The 17778-nt window shown below is 43.6% G+C and overlaps 1 protein-coding gene across 3 annotated transcripts; it reads right to left on the reverse strand.

Annotated features, from left to right (window-relative positions):
- Window positions 1-4492: 4492 nt before the first annotated feature.
- On the reverse strand, window positions 4493-13352 carry LOC122192621 (GDNF-inducible zinc finger protein 1-like). 3 transcript variants are annotated; one of them, XM_042893227.1, is made up of 4 exons: window positions 13262-13352; window positions 9020-9115; window positions 7228-8535; window positions 4493-5749 (listed from the first exon to the last, which is right to left on the reverse strand). In XM_042893227.1, the coding sequence occupies exons 3-4, from the start codon at window positions 8532-8534 to the stop codon at window positions 4651-4653; spliced, it is 2406 nt and encodes an 801-aa protein (XP_042749161.1). In that variant the 5' UTR covers window position 8535; window positions 9020-9115; window positions 13262-13352; the 3' UTR covers window positions 4493-4650. The 3 variants fall into 3 exon arrangements, with proteins under 3 accessions (XP_042749161.1, XP_042749163.1, XP_042749162.1); XM_042893229.1 differs by having other exon boundaries at window positions 13257-13352; XM_042893228.1 differs by lacking the exon at window positions 13262-13352 and adding an exon at window positions 13048-13090.
- Between the last annotated feature and the right edge of the window lie 4426 nt (window positions 13353-17778).

Genomic DNA, 17778 nt, shown 5'->3' on the forward strand with positions numbered 1-17778 from the left:
GATGACATGACAAGAAGGACGAGGAGAAGGAACAGGAGGAAAAAAAACAGCGGCAAAAAGGAAATGACAAGGATGTAGAGGGAAAAATCAGGAAGTGGGAAATGAGGCGGTGGAGGCTTTGGAAGAAGAGGTGGATAAAAGCAGGAAGCATGACATTAGACAGTGAAGGATGAGGAGGACAAGGAAAAAACTGACGACAGTGAATTGCGAAGTAGTTAATAGAAAAAAAAGGAAACCTCAAAAAAACGTGGAGGAGGTGGAGGTGGAGGTGGTGGAGGAGGATAAAAGCAGCATCCACCAAATAAGGTTGATGAGGAAAAAAGAAGCATCTTTGAAATACGGTGGAGGAGGTGGAGGAGGAGGAGGAGGATAAAAGCAACATATATAATCTCAGGAGGAGAAGGAACAAAAGGAGGAAAACAAGAAGCAGGTTAAAAGCATTGAAAACAAAATAAGGACGTTCAGGTGGAGGTGAAGGTCATTGAGAAGGAGGAAAAAAGCAGCAAGTATTACATGACAAGAAGAACGAGGAGAAGGAGCAGGAGGAAAAAAACAGCGGCAAAAAGGAAATGACAAGGATGTAGAGGGAAAAATGAGGAACCAGGAAATGAGGTGGAGGAGGTGGAGGAGGTGGTACTCAGACCTGGCCATTTAGTTCTATAGAACAAATGAATAAACAATATACATAAGTAGTATTGATTATTTTTGTTGGTATTTGTGAGGTATTTACCCACAATCAACTTCTTATCACAAACAGACTGGGCAAAATAGCATACTTTAGCCCTACACAAATGTGTCATGTAACTGATTGAATTCCTTTATTACATCCATCCTGAAACTTGTTGGATATTTCCCACCAGGGATAGGGAATAGAGCTCACTCACAAGACTGCTCCAGCACTCCACTATCTTTCCCTTCCCCCTGTGTATGCACACATTTGAAATGACTGAAAACACATTGTACTGAAGAGACTTTTTGGAAGCGAAATGTGACTGCATGTGCGCCAGAGATACGCATACAGTCAAAATTGTTGAAAATGGAAGGATTATATTCATCTCTCTAACAGAGATCAAAATACATGACACAATTTATGTAGCTCATCTGAGCTCATGCATTTCAAACTCTTTGTATTAACCCTCCGTAGAAGGTTAAAATGTGGAAATGTTTACAGATATATTTTGCTATCAGCTCTTAGCTCCTGATTCTGAAAATTCTAATATGAAGGGCTAGAACTAAGGAACATACATTTCTCTTAATCTGCTATTCCAATACATGCAACCACAAGAACAACAGCCATGCAAAACATAAACATTATTGGTATCCAGCTGTCCCCTCAGTTTTACTAACCCATCCTGCCTCCCTCCTTCACTGCTTCACTGTGTGCTTCTGAAAGCACCTGACGTTCATGAACATCTTAATGGTGCTTCTGCAGAGCTGGATTTTCATACAAACCATTCAGCTACCTTTCTACCATTATATAATAGCAAACAGTACAATGGAAATCTTTAGTATCTACTTTTCTTCTCTACTCTTTTCAAATAGTGAGATTTTTTTAGCTGTTTTTTCGAATAGCGACCATATGCGACATACAGCTCATCATGTTATAGACATACTTCCATTTTTCTGATGGTTGTTAAAAGCGACAAATTAAATGACTTTTGGCAGCTGCACTCGGCTCCCCTGAGAATGAGAGTCACATTCAGAATCCATGCAGTAAAAGAAAGTTGGTTAAATGTTCTGCCAACTTGGGCAGATTGAAACAGTCTCAGTGGGACAGCAAGACAAAATGAAACTCATCAGGTCCACAAAGGGGTTTGCAGTGTTGGAGGATAATGTTATTCAAGTGGCAGGAGTGAAAGACAAGTAGAGGAAAGGTAAGCAGAACAGCTTCTGACCCTTTCTTTTGCTGATAAGAAGCATCAGAACAGCAATTTTAACTATATTTTCATTACTACTGGCAGTTCTAACTAGACAGAAATTCATAATAATTAAACTTTGCGTTTGCTGAATAAAAGGCCATCTTCCACACAGCTTTATTTCTGTGTATAAATTATTCAACGATAATTAACTGAAAAAAGGAAAGGGATTATTCAAGTATCTTGCTTACTATCCCAAATACTGCTGCAATGCTCTTGTCTATAGGTAGGACTGTACGGAAACACTGTATGCCATTCCCCTTCGTGGCATGTCACTTCCTGTTCATACAAATTAGTAGGAATACATCATTAAAAAGCTCTTTCAGGGCCAAAATGCCAGTTGTTAGTCTGTCAGAAACCTACTGCTATTGCTAATCCAATTAGCTAGTCATCCTCCACATACAAAAAGAAAACAAAATTCCCTACAACTATATAGGCACCATAGGTTTTATTCGTTCCTCTGCCAACACCGTTTATTACCCAACAGCGATCCTCACTCTCCATGATATTTCTCATTTTAAAACATCCACTGACTGTCCCTGTACTCCTAAGTTCTTACTTTGGCATCCTAAGAAGCTTTTACTCTCCCAGTGAGACAAACTCCTTTTAACCCTTCTTTTCACTCATTCCAATTACAGTCTCTCCTACACGTGAAACACAATTGATAGTCTTTACCAATCCTTACTAGTAAGGAAAAGTAATCCCTACGTGCTTGCCTTGTCCTTTCTACTCTCAGACACACTGTTACATTACATCACACTTCAGTTACTTTTGTTCTCAGTGCTGTCCAGCTCCTTCTGTTCTTCCCCTCCAAGTTCAACTCACACTCTGTCAGCACACAGACAATCTAAACTAACCACTCCATTACAAAGACAGACCTGGAAGCTTTTATGTCACTAATTCTCCTGTAAATCCTACTCACTTTCTGCTTAGCTTTTTTCTATATGCGACATTGGTTGTTTACCAATAGGGATTCGTATGTTAGCTTAAGAACCGTTACATTAATTTAGCAAAAGCAATCTATGAGGGATAGCTCTAACACTTGCCATTTCAACTTCAGTGGGTGAATAGTTTTGTTTTCCCCAGTAATTCTGCACTGGGGGCATAACAGAACATTTTTATCTTCTGCCTCCATTATTTTGCCTCACAAGAAGAACGGGAGTCCCAGTAGAATACTTCCACCTTTTGCACCCAGCAGGTGCAACGACATCTTTGTCAGATTCCACTTATGTAGCTTTCAAAGTTGCTCACTAGGGTCAAATAAGCAATGGAAATTTCCCAAATTGGGGAAAAGCAGCTGAAAGTTAGTCCAATGTCTCAGTAGTGAAGCTGATGGTGGAAAATGAGGAAGAAGTAGGTGGGCACTCGACTGCCCTAGATACCACTGAGCATGCCCAAAGGGACACGAGCATATCTTAATAATGAGCCCTTGAAAAAGAATATGGATGCTGCTGTACTGCACGTGTCTGAACTGTCCCAATGTAGAACCTGAGCTCTGAGGAGGCACACTTCAGATCACATCGAGCTACACGGTTATTTAAGGGCTATGCCTGTTAAAAACCTCTGCACAGGAATGTCTGCCTGTAGATCTGGTTGCCATTTCAGCATTACGGCATCGTTCTCGTTCCACTTCCTACCAGTATAACTGACATCAGCACTGTATGTATATTCTGTCAGCTGAAGGAACGCAATATTTTCCCAAGCATTTCAATGATTTTCTGAACACTCAAAGGTTTCTTGCCTGTTTTGCTCTCTCGGTTTCTATGCAGCTGCGCTGTGACCTGGGAAAGCAGAGAAGTGCTGAATGCCTCCCTATACCTATAACACAAAAGCAACTCAAGCCATTCCAATTTGTCTCCTCAATTGTTAAATGACTAGAACAATCCCAGCACTGAACAGCAATCTTCAAAACAATTTCTGGCTTGGGAACAGATCCCGTGTTAGCAAAGGGCAGGCACCACTATGGAACATGCAATTGTTCTGTAGGTTTAAGATCAACAGTGTAGGCTGTTCAATACCAGCTAGTTGGTTTCACAGCTTGGAAACATTCCTGGACATGCTTAACTTACTTGGGTAGTACAGCCTATGCCTATAGCTACTAACGCAATCCTACAGTGCAAGTTAAAAAACAAATGTAAACCCTTCAAATAAACAGAATAAAAAATCACTTTGCAATTAATTGCATCTTGCTTTTCTCATCTCATGGATCGGAAAGACTGCATGAGGAGAAATTATTTTGTGCAATAACCAGCTCTAGCTAGAAAGTATCACCCCAAAAGCTTTCCTAACCTACAGATGAGATTCCGTAAAATTTTCCACAGAAAGGTGACCTTGCATTTTGTAAACAGCGTGGTTCTTTTTTGTTTTTAATTAAGAGGAAGCCTGATTAGCAACTAAGCATCTGCCGCAGCCCTGACATGAGAAGGTCTCACTGGTCCTGACAAGGACCTCTCTCTTCTGAGATCTGCTGCCACTCTACAGACCCAGAGGCCCCATTTCACCTCAGCAGCACTGCTCAGCCTCTGCCTAACCTACATCAGAACAGCACTGGCCTGCAGCTCAGCCACAGCCCCACACATGCACTCCAGGGATCCAGTCCCCAACTCAGTGACTGGCTTGAAGTCTGTTTCAAATGACTAGATTTGCTTGTAAGTTTGGACAGAGCACCTGTTTCAAAATCCCGACCAAAATTTATGCAATGACCAGCTGCAGACAAAGCCTTTACACAGAAGAATTAATCACAGATACCACGTATCACATCATATCCCAGCACTGCTGTCATAAAGACACCAAGGGAGAATGACTCAGAACTGGGAGATGAGAAGAATAAGAAGTGCTGAAGTACATGGGGCATGCGGGAAACGATAATGGGAGAAGCAGCACCATAAACTGACCTGGTATGGATCTTAAGCTGCGATGGCTGAGCAAATTTGGAATGACAAATGCCACATTCATAAGGTTTTTCTCCTGTATGCGTCCGCATGTGAAACACTAACGCTGTTTGGGAGCTGAGGATCTTCCCGCAGACAGAGCAGAGAGGGCGTTTCACTCTGCCTTCGTGCTTCCGCACATAATGCGTCCTCACATCTCTCTTTCTTTTAAAAGTAGCACTGCAAAGGCTGCAGGCAAACTGCCTTTCGTCAGTGTGGACGCATGCTCGGTGCTCCTTCCAGCTGTTGTAACTAGCAAACGACTTGCTGCAGATGTCACACTGGTAGACTTTACCAGGCAAGCACTGATGGATATCTCTGCAGTGATCCACATACTTTTTCCGGGAAACAAACTGCTCGTTACACTCATTGCATCTTATTACATAGGCCGATTTCTTATTCGCCTCACTTTTATTTACCTTCTTTATTTTAAATTCTTCAGCTGATTCACGTTCCTCAGCACCTTTTTCATTGGAGCACTCATCATCCTCATCATCTTCCTCAGTAAAGGCTTCATCGTTATCTCTAGTAGCTTCGACATCTGAATACTCTGCTTCATAATCTCCCTCTTCCTCTCCCTTCACACTCTTCCCACCTTCAGCTTCATTCCCTTCTTCACTCAGCGTTTCCATTCCTCTTTGAGCTTCCGTATGTTTCTCCTTCTGTTCTTCTTGCAGTTCACTACAGTCTGCCTGTGTAACAGCTGGCCTTGCAGGCTCTTCCTCCGAACTTGCAGACTCTTTGTGCATTGCATCCTTTTCTAGCACAGCCTCTGGCATCCCATCCCATATCTCCCTATCACCATCTTTGTCACAGCTTGCTGCATTTGGTCTGTGAGTAGGTGGAATTACCATCCAATAGACTGGCATAAGTTTCCTCTCTCGCCCAGATTCATGGACTTTTCTGTTAAAACAAACAAACATGGGGAACAACTTTAATAGGTTCAACTGCTTCAGTTTAGGCATGTTTATCTTAGAGGAGCTGTTTCCTTTTAGCTGTTCTTCACACCATTTAGAGAACACACAGCATAATTAGAGTGCCAAATGGGAATTTTGCATGGAGCTAGACCAGGCAGTTAAAGAAAACTAAAATATCTGAGCCCATCAAGGACAGTCTCTGAAGTATACATATTTGTCACCTGGCTACAACCAAAACACGGACTGTATATTTTCCACCAAAACAACAGTGGACAGTGTAAGAAATGAAGGACTCAAACCAAGGAAAATACAGATTAAATATATGAAAAACAAAACAGAGCCCCTTGCAAGTCATCTATTGCAACTGTTAATTCTCCTTATCGCTAGTCAGGGTGTGGAAAATGAACTGCAAAGGTTTTAAAAGCAAATCAGACACACATCTGCCAGAAATAACATCAGTACAGCAGAGAGAAACTTAAAGCACGTGAATGCACTGAATAGCTTTTACAGGCCCCTTATGGACTTGGCTTACAAACACAGAAACGTGAGAATTAACAGATGCATTTTCTTACTCAAACACAGCTCAACGTCCTCCTGATGGACTTTTAATTATTAAAAACCAATAAATAACAAGCCCAGGTTCTAACAGCCCTCCTGCCTTGGAGAAGAGCAGGCCCTATGGCCAGTTTCCCTGAAATCATGAAATCATGATGAACACGAGTTAGCAGAAAGCGTGCCCACAATGAAGGAGTCTACCAATCCTAGCCTACGGCTAAAATGCTAATATGTTTAAACACAACATTTTTCTTCTCAGAGATTAATGCACACAATCTGCATTACCCTCAGTACTAAACATAATCCAAAATATAAAGCACAGTGCCAACTCAGATGTCCTCTGAAAAGCACAGAGCAGAAATGCAGAAGAACAACACAGAACAACTTCCAATATTTTATATGTCTGCAGTTACCTGGTATAGCTACTGCCCTTTCCCTGCTTTCTCCATTTCACCACATTTTTAATTGACTTGATGGTATTTTTATATAATTTAGCACTGTAAATCTTCCTTTGGAGTGAATTATTAGTATCAGCACTTATTGGATATATTATTAAGAATCAGGAAAGCACTGATGTATATTTCAAGAAAGAGGAAAGATATTTTCACATGCGTTTTAAACAGATGCCAATTCTTTTGGGATTCCAATTTTAATATCAAAATCTGAGGCTTCTGCACAAGACCTCTTTGATTCAACAGGAAATGCTTGCCTGAATTCCCAGTTTGGGAAACCTCAATCCAGACTCAGAATTTGATGAAGTAACCTGAAAAAAATCTGTACAGATTTCAACACCCGTCAGATCAAGCCCAAGGAATTCTCCAAGTGAAGCTTTTAGGACTTCAGAAACGCTTCCACCCTGCTGCTCACAAACAAGCGAGAGCTAATACACACAAACACAGAATGCTGTACCTCACATGAGTCTTGTAAGCAGACCTCTGAGCAAAGCTGGCAGGGCAGCGCTCGCATTTATAAGGTTTCTCTCCCGTGTGTGTTCGGATGTGGACCGTCAGGCCACACTTGGAGCTGATGAGCTTGTCGCAGTACGGGCATGCCTGCGGGTCCTTCTGCTTCTCGTGCACCCTCTGGATGTGATCATTTCTGTCCTTCTGATGCTTGAACCTCTTGTCACAAAACATGCAAGAGAAACCCTGTTCAGCGCTATGAACAGTGAGGCAATGCTGCCTCAGGTTCTGGTGGCTGGAGAAGAGCTGCTCGCACATGTTGCAGCTGTACTTGACAGACAGATTAACACCATGCTTGAGCTCCATGTGCATCTGGTACTGCTTGATAACATGGAATGATTCACTGCATTTCTCACATGCAATCTCTGGCAAGACTTCTGCCACACGCTGCAGTGATCGCTTACGTTTGGTTTTATTGCTAAGATCAGAAATCAAACTGTTTCCACCTTTCCACTGCTCAGACAGCATATCCCTAACTACTACACAGGCTTCCTTTGACCCAGTCTGACTCACGGGAGAGTGAGCATTCCTCTGCTCCAGACCAATTACATCCATGCCAAGTCTGCCTCTGTTATCTGTTCTGTCACATTTAGGCAGCTTTGCTGTCCTAGATTTTTCTTGGGGAAAAGCAGTGCCCTCTTGCTCCAGATTTGCTGGTTGGCCTTCAATGAGTTCACAGCCAGCCAGCAACTTGTTACGCTTTTGCCTCTCCCAGAGCTTCCTCTGCATGGGTACTGCCACCACTTGGGAACAGCTGCTCAGTTTGCAGTCCTCCTCTTGCTGGATGCGAGGCCACTGTGGCACACCATTTTCACACAGCTGATCTTTCAGATGGAGGCTCAAATCTAAACCCTTCTTTCCCTCTGCTCTCACTTCTTCACAGATGTCAAGCAAGTCCTTGCACTCAAGCCTTTCTGCTATTTCTTTCATTCGCTGCAGTTTTCCTGCTTCAATCTCCACTTCTGCAGTATAGACGAATTCCAGAAAGGAGGTGAACTCTTCTGTGTAAATGTCTTGCAGAGTCACTGTGCAATTCTTGGTGTCCAGCATCTCATCATGCAGGAAAAGCCCTTTAAAATAGTTGCTGGAAGCTGCCAAGACAGCTTTGTGAACCAGAAACTCCTCTTGAATTCCTAGATGTTGCGTGTGCACTGTCACATCACAGAGATGACCGAACTGGTACAGAGAATGCAGTGCCCTCAGGAGATTAGGAGCTGCAACCTTGGACTTCATTAGAATTTTCTTCTTCTCCATCCTGCCAGAAAAAGAGACAGATGTTTGAATGCTTGTTCATCCACGAATTACCTCTTCATTCACATACAATATTAGTCACTTACGTAAAAAGCTCAGTGGAGTGCTATGTCCCAATTCCCAATTTACAAGATGTACTAAAGGCCTCAAGGTTACTTCTGTCAGTGCAACTGTCATCAGCAAACACAGATTATGGTTTACTGCGGTCACAGATGAAGATTTACTCTCTAGGATAATCCTTCAGAGCCAATATTCTGGAGTGCAGATGGTAACAGTAACAAAATGCAAGTAACATAATAACGTGACACTTCATATAAGCACTTTTCAACATCAGAGGTCACAGCAATTCACAGTAAAAATAAGCAACCTTCCCCATGTCTGTTGTATCAATGGGGGAATCAAAGTATAGCAGGTCACTTCCAGTTGTTTCCAGGCTGGTGTTAAAGCAAAGCCTGTGTTTTGGCAACCCCACACCAGGCTCTACTCACTGTGACAGGCAGCTCCTCGTCCAAAGCAGGGCAGAAATCTCTGGACCTCAATCAATTTTGTTTCTGTTTCGCTCCCCTCCACATAAGCAATCAGACCTGGTGGTTAAAAACGAGAATTAGAAAGCTTATATTGTACTCAGGCACTTAAAGAAATGCAGAAAACGTACAGGGACAAATGATGTATCTGGAAATGTATACTTTTCTTTTTCCTCTGAGGAGGCAGCAGTATTTTATTTGGAAAATATTTCCAAACAGCCTGCTCCTTCTCTGTCATCAAACAGCGAGGTCAGAAGTTTTCTGACATCTTGATGATTTCGCAAAGAACAATTTGCACTTTCCCATCAGCTCAAGGGACAGATGCCACGCATCATTACAGTAAACCACATGCCTGAGAGCACTGTGGCTTTCCTATCTCAACCATTATACGACACCTATAACTCTGGAACAAGAAGTCTCATTTACCCTCGCCCATAAAGCACAGCAACGTTGCTGACACCCGGACTGAAACCTTTAGATGCTCCTATAATATGTGATCTGATACAATCTGATATTCTAAGCTTATATTCCTGATACAACAGAGTTTCTAAATGCCTGTTATTTAGCACATTTGCAACAGATCTGTCACCAAGGGAAGAACCTTAGGCCAAAATAAACAGACAAAGTAGCTTGCTATTGCTGAAAGACTCTGCTTAGGGTTGGCTTGCTGCGCTTGCTTTCACTCCTCATCTGAATTATGTTTGACATTACATTAAATACATCCCTGGCAGATATAAGCTGTCTGATTAAGAAGACAAATGTGTCTTCAACATACAGCACTAGGAAGTTGAATACAGTACAAAGCCTAGAGAGAACAGCTTTGAATAGCAAGCTTAAGAGATAGCTCTGAGAACACTCTTCCTATTACAAGCTGCAGCAAGCACTGCAGAGGATAATCATCTTCTAATCTGAAAGGCGTGCTTCATAACTTGTGACATCCCAAATAACAGTTTAAGAACTGCATTTACAGGTTTCAGGTGCCATTAAGAGTCACAGGAATGTGTATTGTAACGTTCAAGGAAACAAGGGGGATTTCTACTAGACACTAAATGTCTGTAATACCTCAATATCTGTCTCAGTTAGGAGTTTGATCCTGAGTCCTCCCTCCTATGAGCTTTTGTTGAGAAATCCCACCCAAATGAGTGGGACTGCTTGGGATCTCAGCCTTCCTGCTCAGCTGCTGCAGAACTTCCCACCTCCCCTGTCTGCCAGTTCAAAGATGTTTACTCAAAGAAAACAAACAAACATTATTAAAAGACAAATACTTTGGAGAAGCAGCCAAAAGAATGAGTGAAGACAAAACAGGTGCTGAAAGAGACCACTGAAACTGGAAGTTGTGGAGGGATGCACAACATAGCATCAACTAAATTGTATCAGAAAAGGACTACTTAGATCCAGATTCCTCCAAACATCTGATTAACACTTTCTCTGTCTTAGGAACGCTGAACAGTGAGGACAGTCTTAGTGAATGCATTCAGCACTGTTTTGCACCCTGTGCTGACCACGATTTTTACAACCTGCTGAAATACTATTGCTACTACTAAATATTTACCCTGCAAAAGGAACAAGGAGTGCTTGCAAGCTGCAGGAAGAAATGCAGATCCAGAGGCTAATGCCTATACTTAGTCCACAAAGTCACAAGAACTACCATCTAATCTGTTCCCTGACTTGCCCTTCTCAGTGTTTTCCAGCACAACATCATTCCTCACGTCTGAGCAGAGCTGACAGTACTGAGAAGCTCAGTGATCAGTAAAGCTTAAGGAAATCAATGAGCAGAGCATGTGCTAATTTTCTCCTCCTCCTTTTTAAGATCCCCATCTGAGATAAATTCTCAGTACAAGCTCACATGTGAACTCAGCTAACACTTAGATCTGATACAGAGCCAAACAGAGAGGTTTGTTCCAACATGATCTCGTCAGTTCATCTGGTTCTAGATTAAATCAGCCTGGGAACTGTTCACTGAAATGTCTTTCTAATGAAAAAAATACCACAAATAAATCAATTCTCACCTTTTTGCTTCTTCAGAAGAAAACGAGACTGCTTTTTGTTACTGCTTGGACAGGAAACTTAACTTGAGTTTTCTCAAGCAGTGTTGAATAATTTGTTTTCTCACATTTTACTTTCATGAGATGAGATTAGAATGTCACTGCAACTGTACTGAAACACTGTCTAAGTTGCTTTCTTATTATTTTTTCTTTTCCTGAAAACTTGTCAGTAGAGAGTTTTTAAACATGTTGCTTCCCTTTGTGTGGTAAGAAAGCCTCTACTGTTTATATGTCATTAAAACTTATTGACAAGAGAATATTTATGAGGCATTCCCACCCAAAGCAATAAGAACAAGGGTGACAGAACTGTGGTAAATCATTCCCTTATTTAATCAAAGGGAGAGATGCATTTTATGCATTTTGAGTTAATGTTGGCTTGAAATAACAGCCAGCAATGAAACAGAAAAAAAAAAATGGTAATATAATTATTAATGCAAGGCTTAATCTGGTCCCTCCACATATGAACACGAGACATCTCGGTGTTCATAATCCTAACTTTGGCTCCTAGCCACATCATTAAAGCAAGCTTCCCCAATCCCTTTTGCTTTAGCCAGCCCAAATCTCAGAACAATTGGCACTTCTCTTTCCTGCAGAACTTATATGCCTTATGTATGTAACCTTAACCCTGCAGAGTGGCAGAACACAAAACTGCTCCTGGCTCACAAAACCAGCAGCAAAAATGAGGAGGCAAAAGAAGCTAACAGCCCTAATGAATATCATCCTGCTTTGGAGCTACTTCTGAGATCAGGCAGCAAGTTGCTAGCTTCAGACACTGACTTCTGGGGACTCAAAGAGTTTGGATGGATGCAAGACTTCCAGAAAATTAGACTAGAAGAACCACTGCAAAAGCCAAAACATATTTCTCTTTAATCATAGTACCTAATAATGCCGTTGGAATAAGTCCAGCTGTTTTCAAAACCAAAGCCTAGTAACGGCTTCTAATCCACAAGAAGAGATCAGTGTTTTGTTCTGTGCCCCTCTTCTTTTTAATGCTACAATGATGCATTCAACAGTATCTCCCTAATTAAATTCATAACTTCTTTATGAATTAAATGAAATTAAAGAAAAACTGCGCCAGTAAGAGCAACAGTAAATGTTTCTAAAACAGAATTGTTTCTTGGCTTTCACTGTTTACCTCTACTTGAAGATTTTTATGGGCCAGGGCCTTAACTGATGTGATACTGTACTGCTCATCAGAAGTAAAGACAGTAACAGCTGTCTTTCCCCATCTGTCTGGGGAAAAAGAATACAGGAAAGGTCTAAAGGCACAATTTTCAATAAGTATGCCACTCAGTTTATTTCATGCTCTGTTTTTTTGCAAAGTACACATAATCTTCAGTTGCTTGAGGCTCCCCAAGTCTTTTAAATGGAATTCTAAATTTCTAATTAGGGAAGTGAAGAGAAACTTATTCCCTAACTTATCTTGCCAGGGAGGGATCCTTTACAATCTTGACAGCTGCTTGCATATAGGAACCCCTTTACCTACTGACAGAAAAAAATGAGACCTCCTTTGACCACCTGCTCTTCACAGAAGCTGTCCAAATACCTCTGTGAAGTGCTGGTACAGCATGAGAGCATAGGTTTACTCCTGGATGCCTTGGCTAAAACTTTCCCGAGTAAGATGAAGGTGGGTAGACTTTTTGTCTTCCCCCCCCCGCCCCCCATCCCCCATCAAGTCAGATAGCATTTTGAGAGTGACTGTGATGATAAAATGTGAATTACAGGAAGATAATTAACTACCGTAAGTGAAAAAGAACATGAAGAGGGCATAAATAAGTGCTGGAATTACTCACCTGCATTAACCACCTGGAAAATCAAGTTTATTGACACAAATTCCCACACCAGGCCTAGCAAGCTGTCAGAGCAGCGACAACACCCACGCCACACCTGTCACAGCCAGAAATCAATTCAAATCGCTCTTTCTGTGAGAAAATGGAGGCCACCCACCCAGGCCGTAGGGCTGGGACACCTCAGGACACATCAAGCTTCGCCGCGGCGCCCAGGCCTCGCCTCCGCCACGCTCCCTCACGAGGCGTCGAGCCCGGCCCGCGGCCCAGCCAGCTCTCGGCCCTCCATCGCGGCAATCCCCGGCGGGCCGCGCGTCCAATTGCCCTCACCGACCCCTCGGTCCCGGCCTGGCTCGCCGCAGCCCTTACCCTACCGTGCCCCACGCGAGGGTCGCGGCTGCCGCGCTCCTCTCGCACCGCCTCTGGGAGAAACCACCTTTCCCCCGCTGTTTCGCCGCAATGGTCCTGCCCGCCTGCCCGAAAGCAACATGGCCGCCCTCGGCTTCGTCCCCGCAGCCGCTCAGCCTTTCCGCCATCTTGAGTGAGGGAAGCGGCATGTCAGGAGCGGGCGGCCATCTTGGGCGCGGGGGTTTGCCCGCTACTGCTCGCTTTCGAGGCCCGTTTTTGGATTTGTGAGGGAAAGGGCTGCTGGGCGGGGAGAAGAAAGCTTGGAAGAATAACAAAAACAAAACCAAGCCAGGCTTTCTGGGTGAAGAACCCGTGCTGCAGGCTCAGCTGCCCACTGAGGAGAGGCACGGCGGCCCTCCTGCGTGCCCGCAGCCCCAAGGCCAGCCCTGTCCTATGTCCAGAGCTGCTTGCCTGCAGCCATGATGTTACCCAGAGAGGGGTTTTTGTTGTTCTGCAGCCATGCTGCTTCACGAGAGGCATATAGATGATTTCTCTTGCTAGGGGGAGACAAGAGGGAGGTGAGGAAATGCACAGCTGTAAGATGTTTTCTGACCAAAAAGAAAATCTCATTTTCTTTCTCAAAAAGAAAATCTCAGATCTCAGCGCAGTGCGTTTGTGCAAGTTGTGTGAAAACGCTTTTTTTTTTCCCATGAGAAAGCAAGCTGGATTTGCTGATATCTTCCAGAAGATCGGGTTGCAGGGCCTCAGTTCTGCAAACAGATCCAAGCTGGAAGCCAGGACTTTGTTTGCCTGTGTCTGGGGCTTTACTGTCTCTCTGCATTGCCAGGCTGGATGACAATAAAATTAACAGCTTCTGTGGGGACTTTGTTTTTCTAACAATTCATATATGTCTTCTCTAGGAAGAGCTGGTTGAAAAAATGCATAAATGTAAGAAGCTTTTGCTCAACTCCTTTCAAAACACAGAGAAAAACATCCAGTTGACTTAAAACCAGTCTGTTTTCCTATCTGCAAAATGAAGTATTTCACGGTTCTTGCCCAAAATACATCCCAAAGACTTGCATCTGCCATTGAAATCTGTTAGTGCCAGAACCATTAAACAGAGAAACCACCTGAAACTGAAAACTGGTGCCTAAGAGAATGGTCTTTGTGGTTGATTTTGAAATGGCCCAAGGGCTTGCAAAGGGCACTGGGTTGCCTGATGCTGTCTGGGCACCAGCAGGGCTGGATGACCCATCTATGCATCTCATTGAGTGATAGAGAACACAGCCTTAGATGGGCTGCAGAAGATGCCAAGTTAATGTGTCTTTGTCAAGTAGTTCTGTGCCCTAAGAATTTCTGTTTTTACTCAGAAATCTCAAGTAAGATGTAGTTAAATTGCTCATGTTGCCAATGTCTCCTCACATTGTTGTTCCTTAGGATCAATAAATGTCTTATCTCATGATGTAGCTTTCTCCAACAGCTAGATCCAGCCCTCCACATCTCCCAGCATGGATACTGGTTGATTACATCTAGTGATTAGATTTATAGTGACTGTACGTCCAATTTAAGGACGTTTTGTGGGGTAAACCTGCTCTTCACCGGGGACTTACATCTTCTGCAGACACTGTTCCTGCAGCACAAGACTGCTTCTTGTCCGTAACCCAATGTGGTTAGCTGGAAAGGCACTCCACAAGCTGTCTTTTATCATGTGAATTGATTTTAAACAGCTGATGGATGTGACAGGTTCACTCTGTGGGCTGCCAACTACTTAAAACACACAGGTCTTTTTCCCAGTACAAATCACAGATAAATTCCTCGTGGAAACTATTAAGTTAGCTCAAGTGGAAGTTTTAATCTTTAGCTTGCAAGAATGTTGGACGGTGATTGTAATTCCTAGAAGTAAAACAAATTCTGCAATTTATGATCTTGCTATGAGGCCAGCATCACTGGGACTTATCATGCTGTTTGCCTTTATTTTCTGTGCTTCTATTACACAAATTTGAACCTGGATCCTGTAATTAGCAGGCTACTGGCCAAATATTAGAAAACATTCACACAGTTATGTGGCAACAAGACTACTGTCGGAAAGAGAGAATAAAAATATTTAGAATAAAAATAACCGGGGGAAATTCAACTGACTTAGGCTTGTGTAGGCCAAGAGGCAAGTCCTGTCTGATGGATTTCCCACTGAGGAGCGTGCGCTTCCACTGCGAGTTTGGTTTTCATCGCTGATTATTTTGTTTGTATTCGGAGAATGTTTCTATTGTCAAGATACAGCTCTCGGAGCAGAAAGAATGAGCAGCAATATGAGTGATCCATGCTAAAATGTCAGGATAATATTCCTATATCTTAGCACAGGGGAATGGTGTTTGCTTTTACTTTATCTGAAACCTGGTCTGTTCAACAGTTCTCACCCAGAGGAGTTGGAAGGGAAGATGAAGTGCCAGACTCCTGTCCAATTTAGTCTTGCTTTCACAAGACTTGAGTGAATTGCTGCAAAGAGTTGGCAGCGCTGTTGTACGGGGTCATGCTGCATGTCAATCCTTGTGGGTCCCCTTTGGAGGAATGCTCCAAACATTGCTTTTGCATACTGAGGGCCTTCAGGAAGCAGGGCAGGCTGGATTTCCTGCTGCCAGTAGTGTATTTCTGAGGTCAGAGAAGAGGAACTTGGCTCTCCACGTGTCCTGGGTGCTCAGATGCACTTTGAGTGTTGTTCATGAGTTACTGCATGGCTTCTTAGGACAGAATATCAAGCCCTGTCTTCCTCATCTCTAAGAAGTATCCTAATTTCTGGAGGAAAAGAGGGAGGGCAAGTGGCTTATTTGCTCTCTCTCTAAATCAGGAACTCTTTTCTGAGCGTTTCAACAGGAGGGATGAAACCATCTGAGAGTTGTGAGGGAGGTGTCTGAATCCTCTCAGGCTGAGGAATGTGCTGAACCTGAGTGCCCTGTGCATGGAATGACTGATCTCAACGCAGGGGTGCTGCAATACAGCAGGACACAACTCATGTCATCCTCTCAGCCAGAATACTGCAAAGTCCAGAAGAGAGTTGCAGCCTGGGAAGCCAGATTTTATCTATTTCCTTTGCCTGGGTGTGAACGCCTTGGGCTTTGATCATGGTGAATAAGACCAGGAAAAGAGGAAACATTGGGAACCAGATCTGACCCAAGATTTTCTGCCAGCCATGTCACTCCACTGTGAATGCCAGTCCTGCTTTTGGGCACCGAGGTCTTTGATAAGAAAAGTGAGGAATGGAAATGCAGTGCTCCAAATCCCAGGCTAATTGCTGACCTGTTCCTTCCTCTCTGAAGCCCACAGGAAAGCTCCTGTACCCAAGAGTAAGCGCACAAAGGGAAACAGGCTCCTGACACAGGGAGAACTGCTGGAGTGGACATGCAAAGTGATTCCTGGAATCTGGGGCTTGCGTAAAGCCTCCCAGAAAACATCTGTTCTTACAGCTCTTCCAAAGAAGACCTGTTGTAAAAGCTGTGCTTGAGGATGGCTTACGCTGGGGCACATTTTGAGAAGCCTCAAACCCTGCCCTGGCAATGCAAGACAAAACCTCACTGCACCTCTCCTCTGGGCAGCAATCCATTCCTTGTGGCTCCGCCAGAGGATGCTGCAGACTTCAGGAAGAGCCCTGCAGCGCAGCTTGTCATTCGCAGCATTCTGAAATGCACAACTGGTCTCTCACTGATACAGTCCCAGCCTCCTGGAATGCAAGATGAAAGGACTGCAATGCCCAGGCCATCCGAAGTTAACCCTGTGGCTTGCTGGGGCTCAACCCCTTTGCAAGCAGGGAGTGGGGATGGAGCAGGTCCACGAAGGGTGTCCTTAAGGAATGAGCTGTCAGCAGGATCAGTGCTGGGCTGCCCCTTTGCCAGAGAGAGAGGAAAGAGAGGAGTTAAGTGGTTAAGGAGCCAGGAACTGGATTATCCTGGAAGGGCAAAAAAAAAAAGTCCGTTTTGAACAGTTTCCTTGGGAGATAAGTTCATCCCATGCTGTTCAGATGACTGTGACACTGAGAGGAATCCAAGCACGTGTCTGCCAGAGCCTTTGAGGAGGAGAGGGCTTCAAAATGCGTTTTTCCCAAGTTTGGAGCTGATGAAGCTGAAGCTCTGCTGAACGGGAGCCAAGCCACCACTCAGCAAACCTTCGTGTTGTCCCCAAAATGGAGACAGAGCTTTCAGCATAGTCTACAAACGCAAATTCCAGACAAAGTCCTAATGAGAAACAAACAGCAGACTTTTGGTCTCTGTGTCAGTGGTACATACTGGTCAGGCTCAAATGCAATTCTCCGTAATACATTCTGACGTATGGTTTTGCTGCAAATCAAAGATGCCGTATGTGCTCCCTGTTACACTGCTTTAAGTCACAAGAAGCTGGAGTTGGGTATGTTGTGGAAAAAGATTCTGTTAATGCCCTTGTAGCAGAGAGGCTGCAGCTAGCCACAAGGAACCTCTCTCAGGGTGACACAGCGCCGTCAGTGATAAGCAGGACAGCAGGTGAGATGGACTAACAGCTCCTCCCGGCTTTGGAAATC

This window comes from Lagopus leucura, unplaced genomic scaffold (assembly GCF_019238085.1).
Source record: "Lagopus leucura isolate 7727_CA_CO unplaced genomic scaffold, USGS_WTPT01 1-9_obj-0_obj, whole genome shotgun sequence".
NCBI classification, from domain to species: Eukaryota; Metazoa; Chordata; class Aves; order Galliformes; family Phasianidae; genus Lagopus; species Lagopus leucura.